We start from the raw sequence: 8338 nt of genomic DNA on the forward strand, positions 1-8338 counted from the left end.
CGCCAGTTAAATAGTTCTGGTTTACATGTACCACTTTCTACGTCACGTCTATGAAAATCCCGCCCGGCGATCCTGATTGGTTTATTATTGTTTGCTATTTTGAAGGAGTTTGCATTGCCCTCGAGCCTAGATCCTTGTGTGGAGCTCAGCCAACTACAAGGATCTGGCGAGAGTCAGGTTAGGATGAGTTTGCTAAGTATAAAAATGAGCCTACATTTTTTAATTAAAGAAACAGCTGTTCTAAATGTGTCCACTAGATGTCGCAATAGCAATTCTTTGTATCTTTGTAGATGATGCAACATATGTAAAAAAAAATAAACCACATGATGTTAGTGCACCAGTCGAGGAAAATGATCAAACTACATAAATAACATCCTGTAATTTGATTTTGATATTATTTTTTTATCTTGATAGATTGAAAATTAACACCAATGAGTTGACTAAAGAACTTTATCACATGATTTATTCAGAAAGTATAAATATAAGTTATCATGCCGGGATTTTACCAGTCCGGCCCACTTGGGAGTAGACTTTCCTCCACGTGGCCCCCCGATCTAAAATGAGTTTGACACCCTTGCCTCACAACGAATTACATTATAGAGTGTCCGCCTTGAGATCTGTAGATCGTGAGTTCAAACTCCGGCCGAGTCATACCAAAGACTATAAAAATGGGACCCATTACCTCCCAGGGGGTGATCAAGGGTGATGGGTCAATTGCAGAGGATAATTTCGTCACACCTAGTGCGTGTGTGACAATCATTGGTACTTTAACTTTTAACTTGAATTATTTCCGTGCAGATGTCCAAAGTCCTCCCTGAAATGAAAGGTGTGCAGGGAGGAACTCTGTTTCTCGCCCATGGGACCGCCGACGGTAGGCGCAAACTTTCAATTTTTATTTTTTGCCAGTGCCTCGACATAGAGGCCATGGTGTAGTCACTGAACTGCGAGTGATCCTCCATTTGTGTTCTCCCCCCCTTGTAGCAAACGTTAACTTCCAGCACTCGGCAGAGCTCATCAAGCACTTGATCCGGGTGGGAGCCAACTACACGATGCAGGTACCACACATGTCAGACAAAAAGACGACAGAGATCAATTTGGTGGGACATTTGCCTGAACATGACCGATTCCGCTTTGGGACAGATCTACCCCGACGAAGGCCACTTCCTGTCGAGGCACAGCCGGAGTCAACTGATGCACTCTTTGATTGGTTACTTCAGGGGATGTCTCCTGGAGGCCTCGTCGTTACTGGACCGCCACGCCGAGGACGAGTGAGGGGTCGGCGGGGAGTTAACGCCACAGGAAATGAGCGCGTGTTTACATGTAGCCTAATATTTGGTCGACAAGTGGATGACTTCAAAGATCAGGTTGTGTTTTGTTTTTTTTGCTTTAAGTTCTTAGATGCGTCCTCGTGTGCAGACTAAGACCGAATCATTTCTGTCATTGCCGGACATGAGACAAAGTGTTGCCGGAGGCTTGAAGCCATCTTAGAGCTGTGCACTGACTGTAGATTCCTGCCTGTCACTCAGGCTTTTTAGTTTTTACTTGGTGTCAGTATTTCTGTTGTTTGTATACCGTAGGTCTGGATTAGTTTTGGCCTCATCTCTCGGGTGAAGAACGCACCACGATGGCTTTTCCTCGGCGTGCTACCTGGTGGTTGTTTGAGCACACTGCAGCTTGTCCTGGATATATTACCCACTCCTTAGGCCCCTTCTGCACTAAGCCTGCTAAGGTTATCCAGGGTAAATCCCACCTAACCTTATCAGTTTTTCTTACCATTATCACTGGAAGACAAGGAATAGGTAAACATGTTACGATACACACCGTTGGAGGATACTAAAAAGCATAGCAAACTGATAAGACAGAGCTCTTGAACGGATGGGCAGATCGATACAAACATCGACTGTTACGGTAAGTGCAGTATCGTTCTCCGAAAGAGAAAGAGACGATACATTGTTATCCGCTAACAGATGCTACCTGGTGGTCGTTTGAGCACACTGCAGCTAGTCCTGGATAAATTAACCACTCCTTAGGCCCCTTCTGCACTAAGCCGGCTAAGGTTATCCAGGGTAAATCCCACCTAACCTTATCAGTTTTTCTTACCATTATCACTGGAAGACAAGGAATAGGTAAACATGTTACGATAAACACCGTTGGAGGATACTAAAAAGCATAGCAAACTGATAAGACAGAGCTCTTGAACGGGTGGGCAGATCGATACAAACATCGACTGTCACGGTAAGTGCAGTATCTTTCTCCGAAAGAGAAAGAGACGATACATTGTTATCCGCTAACAGATGCTACCTGGTGGTCGTTTGAACACACTGCAGCTAGTCCTGGATAAATTAACCACTCCTTAGGCCCCTTCTGCACTAAGCCATCTAAGGTTATCCAGGGTAAATCCCACCTAAATTTATCAGTTTTTCTTACCATTTTCACTGGAGGACAAGGAATAGGTAAACATGTTACGATACACACCGTTGGAGGATACTAAAAAGCATAGCAAACTGCTAAGACAGAGCTCTTGAACGGGTGGGCAGATCGATACAAATATCGACTGTCACGGTAAGTGCAGTATCTTTCTCCGAAAGAGAAAGAGACGATACATTGTTATCCGCTAACAGATGCTACCTGGTGGTCGTTTGAGCACACTGCAGCTTGTCCTGGATAAATTAACCACTCCTTAGGCCCCTTCTGCACTATGGTTATCCAGGGTAAATCCTGCCTAACCTTATCCGTGTCCACACAGTTTTTCATACCATTGTCACTGGAGGACAAGGAATAGCTAAACATGTTAACGATACGCGCCGTTGGAGGATACTAAAAAGCATAGCAAACTGATAAGACAGAGCTCTTGAACGGGTGGGCAGATCGATACAAACATCGACTGTTACGGTAAGTGCAGTATCGTTCTCCGAAAGAGAAAGAGATGATACATTGTTATCCGCTAACAGATGCTACCTGGTCGTCGTTTGAGCACACTGCAGCTAGTCCTGGATAAATTAACCACTCCTTAGGCCCCTTCTGCACTAAACCGGCTAAGGTTATCCAGGGTAAATCCCACCTGACCTTATCAGTTTTTCTTACCATTATCACTAGAGGACAAGGAATAGCTAAACATGTTACAATACACACCGTTGGAGGATACTAAAAAGCATAGCAAACTGCTAAGACAGAGCTCTTGAACGGGTGGGCAGATCGATACAAACATCGACTGTTACGGTAAGTGCAGTATCGTTCTCCGAAAGAGAAAGAGATGATACATTGTTATCCGCTAACAGATGCTACCTGGTCGTCGTTTGAGCACACTGCAGCTAGTCCTGGATAAATTAACCACTCCTTAGGCCCCTTCTGCACTAAACCGGCTAAGGTTATCCAGGGTAAATCCCACCTGACCTTATCAGTTTTTCTTACCATTATCACTAGAGGACAAGGAATAGCTAAACATGTTACAATACACACCGTTGGAGGATACTAAAAAGCATAGCAAACTGCTAAGACAGAGCTCTTGAACGGGTGGGCAGATCGATACAAACATCGACTGTCACGGTAAGTGCAGTATCTTTCTCCGAAAGAGAAAGAGACGATACATTGTTATCCGCTAACAGATGCTACCTGGTGGTCGTTTGAGCACACTGCAGCTAGTCCTGGATAAATTAACCACTCCTTAGGCCCCTTCTGCACTAAGGTTATCCAGGGTAAATCCCACCTAACCTTATCAGTGTCCACACAGTTTTTCTTACCATTATCACTGAAGGACAAGGAATAGCTAAACATGTTACGATACACACCGTTGGAGGATACTAAAAAGCATACCAAACTGCTAAGACAGAGCTCTTGAACGGGTGGGCAGATCGATACAAACATCGACTGTTACGGTAAGTGCAGTATCGTTCTCTGAAAGAGAAAGAGACGATACATTGTTATCCGCTAACAGATGCTACCTGGTGGTCGTTTGAGCACACTGCAGCTAGTCCTGGATAAATTAACCACTCTTTAGGCCCCTTCTGTACTAAGGTTATCCAGGGTAAATCCCGACGAACCTTATCCGTGTCCACACAATTTTTCATACCATTGTCACTGGAGCACAAGGAATAGCTAAACATGTTAACGATACGCGCCGTTGGAGGATACTAAAAAGCATAGCAAACTGATAAGACAGAGCTCTTGAACGGGTGGGCAGATCGATACAAACATCGACTGTTACGGTAAGTGCAGTATCGTTCTCCGAAAGAGAAAGAGACGATACATTGTTATCCGCTAACAGATGCTACCTGGTGGTCGTTTGAGCACACTGCAGCTAGTCCTGGATAAATTAACCACTCCTTAGGCCCCTTCTACACTAAGGTTATCCAGGGTAAATCCCACCTAACCTTATCCGTGTCCACGCAGTTTTTCTTACCATTGTCACTGGAGGACAAGGAATAGCTACACATGTTAATGATACACACCGTTATAGGATACTAAAAAGCATAGCAAACTGCTAAGACAGAGCTCTTGAACGGGTGGGCAGATCGATATAAACATCGACTGTCACGGTAAGTGCAGTATCGTTCTCCGAAAGAGAAAGAGACGATACATTGTTATCCGCTAACAGATGCTACCTGGTGGTCGTTTGAGCACACTGCAGCTAGTCCTGGATAAATTAACCACTCCTTAGGCCCCTTCTGCACTAAGGTTATCCAGGGTAAATCCCACCTAACCTTATCAGTGTCCACACAGTTTTTCTTACCATTATCACTGGAGGACAAGGAATAGTCTAAACATGTTACGATACACACCATTGGAGGATACTAAAAAGCATACCAAACTGCTAAGACAGAGCTCTTGAACGGGTGGGCAGATCGATACAAATATCGACTGTCACGGTAAGTGCATTATCTTTCTCCGAAAGAGAAAAAGATTATGCATTGTTATCCGCTAACAGATGCTAACTGGTGGTCGTTTGAGCACACTGCAGCTAGTCCTGGATAAATTAACCACTCCTTAGGCCCCTTCTGCACTAAGGTTATCCAGGGTAAATCCCGCCTAACCTTATCAGTGTCCACACAGTTTTTCTTACCATTGTCACTGGAGGACAAGGAATAGGTAAACATGTTAACGATACGCGCCGTTGGAGGATACTAAAAAGCATAGCAAACTGCTAAGACAGAGCTCTTGAACGGGTGGGCAGATCGATACAAACATCGACTGTCACGGTAAGTGCAGTATCTTTCTCCGAAAGAGAAAAAGATTATGCATTGTTATCCGCTAACAGATGCTACCTGGTGGTCGTTTGAGCACACTGCAGCTAGTCTTGGATAAATTAACCACTACTTAGGCCCCTTCTGCACTAAGCCGGCTAAGGTTATCCAGGGTAAATCCCACCTAACCTTATCCTTGTCCACACACCCACAATGGTCGTTTAAGACCCCCCCCCCTCCGTCCGCTGTACACATGCGCGGAAAATGCGCACGTCAGTCACCTCCAGTGTTGCTTTTTGTGCAAGTTCTTAAATGTAACTTATCTGAACAATATCCAGTGTTGTGGTATTTCAATTGACTGTAATCCAGTGTGCTGCGGGGCCCTATTGTAGTGAATCACACCTGAGCCATCAAGAATTTATAAAATCTTTATCGGATTTATGGAACATTTAACAATCAGTCTTGGGATCTAGATATCTGGTCAGGACACTCCTCACTCTTTTGCCTTCACCTTCATTGTCCATTCTTTTTTCATGACTTTATATACTCTGGACCTAGACCTTGAGTCCGCGACATACACGGCGGACAATAACTGATACAGTCTGCTTCGCCAGTCCAAAAGAATTTGCCGTTTTCCGTAGTTTTCCCTTGATGGCCAAGTAATACAAAGCACAGCTGCCCTGGACATTGGAAAGTTCTCTTGAGAAGTGTTGTATCCCAAATAGCTGCAATCACTTTCTCTTAAGATATTCATGTGTGATTTCCACAAGTGTCTGTACATGTAGAAGAAGGAGAAACAAGGGCATGTCTGGATGACTCGCCTCCATATTTCCAGTGGTTAGCTCCGAGTTACGAAACCGCTTTATTATAAAGCTGGCTGTGGCGCGTTCTTTCTGACGCCACTTCCTCTCCGAACTCACTTTGTAAACGATCAATGAGTCCATACAAAGCTAAGAGCCGGAGAATCAAGAAATACACGGCGCACTTACCCGTGTGAAAAATTTTTCAAGGAGGGGAACCTTAAACGATGGTTCAGTGTGGCTGAAACGGGGCTTAGGCTAAATAATTATTTGTTTAATGAGTTATCCGGCTTAATGTAGACAGGGTCTTAGTGTTCAGTCAAAGGAATGAGGCAAAAACTAAACCAGACCTAGTGGAGATGACACCAATAGTAAGACCATGAAAAATAATATATGTATATATAAAAATTGTTTTCAGGATGTGAATCGAGCTTTGTGATTTATTAGGTTTTTTTCTTAGCACTTTATCTACATTAACATATTTGGCATTATGTTTTTGTGTATGTACTGTATGTTGTTAAATAGAAAGCATTTAAACTCCGAACCTGAGCCGATTTAATTACTGTAAGAATTTTGCCTTCCCTCCAGCGTTGCCAGACATGCAATATTATCGTATTTGTACGATAATTTCACCCTCTGTATCGTCAATAATTAAAACAAAACCCATAATGTCTGATTTTTGTAGCCCTTCAGTACAAATCTATTAGCAAACACGAACAGGATACATCTTGCCCTTATATGTTGTGCATTGGCTCACGTGCCTTAAGTGGCAGCTTTTTTTCCCCCCAAAAAAGTGCTGTTAGTGTATTTAAAGGTTCTGTTTTACTGTGGCCGATGAGTACCGCGCAAATACGATCATTTTCTTCAAAACACAATCGTTCGAAGCCTCCGGTACGATAATTTGTCCTTTTTTCATCTGTCAACACTGCTCTCCATCCAAGAAGAGGGGAGAAAGTCTACTAAGTGATGCCTGCAGCAGACAGGAAGTAAAATGTTCTTTTGACTGAACAAAAAGCTCATGTAGCGCAAACCCCCAACACAATTACGGTAATTGGATGCAAAAAAGCAAAGGAACTCAATCCGAATGGACAAATGAGAAGAGACACAATGGGCATCATCACAGGACAAAAGCTGGGGTGGGCGATAACCTACTGTTACGAATTGATTAACGTGGACCCCGACTTAAACAAGTTGAAAAACTTATTCGGGTGTTACCATATAGTGGTCAATTTTATGGAATAAAATTGACCAGTACAATCAGTACTCAGTACAATCAGTACTCAGTACAATCTACTAATACAAGTTTCAATCAATCAATTAACTAAATACGGATACTTTTTACTTAACTTTATTTTTAAGCTCCTCAAATGATTTTAATTTGTTTCCTTATGATTATAATTGAAATAAAACACAAGACAATAATTTTAGAAAATACTAGACATTCTAACAAAATATGAACACAATGTCACGATATTAAAAATGATAAATAACAGTCGACAGATCAGGCTGTGGTATCAGTGTGTTTAGGCCAAAAGGGGGCAGAAGACACTTTTTACCTCATATACAAGTTGGGAATAATGGAGTATTTTATTAAAATAAACACTATATTTAAAAGCAACCTAAAATGAACATGACCCCTTATACATTACTTTTTCCACTTTTCTATTTGTTCCATTCTATTATTATTGAATTACTATTATTATTATTGTTATTATTAATATGATTTACTATTGCCTCTAACATACTCAAAAACATACTAAATCTTGCGAGCATGTGTTTCCTGGTGAAAAGTTACACACGTTGGTTAGCAGGTACCAGTTTTGTGGCATTTGCTGTATTTCCATTAGTTTTCTGTGTAAAATTCTAAAACAAGCCGTGGTTGATTTGATATGCAGAATGTATCATGCCCTGGTGTCGTACGCTGGAATCCCCTGGACCAGGGGTCACCAACCTTTTTGAAACCAAGAGCTACTTCTTGGGTACTGATTAATGCGAAGGGCTACCAGTTTGATACACACTTTAATAAATTGCCAGAAATAGCCAATTTGCTCAATTTACCTTTAACTCTATGTTATTATTAATAATTAATGATATTTACACTTAATTGAACGGTTTAAAAGAGGAGAAAACCCGAAAAAAATGACAATTTAATTTTGAAACATAGTTTATCTTCAATTTCGACTCTTTAAAATTCAAAATTCAACCGAAAAAAAGAAGAGAAAAACTAGCTAATTCGAATCTTTTTGAAAAAATTAAAAAAAGAATTTATGGAACATCATTAGTAATTTTTCCCGATTAAGATTAATTTTAGAATTTTGATTACATGTTTTAAATAGGTTAAAATCCAATCTACACTTT

General features: G+C 41.7%; 1 protein-coding gene across 1 annotated transcript in view; it reads left to right on the forward strand.

The window, feature by feature from the left end:
• The window catches only part of LOC133647640 (inactive dipeptidyl peptidase 10-like), an 89668-nt gene extending 82996 nt beyond the window's left edge, over nt 1-6672 (forward strand). The window contains exons 25-27 of the mRNA XM_062043351.1: nt 799-871; nt 982-1055; nt 1141-6672. Of these exons, the coding sequence (XP_061899335.1) occupies nt 799-871; nt 982-1055; nt 1141-1272 (279 nt within the window). The 3' untranslated portion in view covers nt 1273-6672. The remainder of the gene's footprint in view (nt 1-798; nt 872-981; nt 1056-1140) is intronic.
• The last annotated feature ends 1666 nt before the right edge of the window (nt 6673-8338 follow it).

Source organism: Entelurus aequoreus, linkage group LG01, assembly GCF_033978785.1.
Source record: "Entelurus aequoreus isolate RoL-2023_Sb linkage group LG01, RoL_Eaeq_v1.1, whole genome shotgun sequence".
Taxonomy (NCBI): domain Eukaryota; kingdom Metazoa; phylum Chordata; class Actinopteri; order Syngnathiformes; family Syngnathidae; genus Entelurus; species Entelurus aequoreus.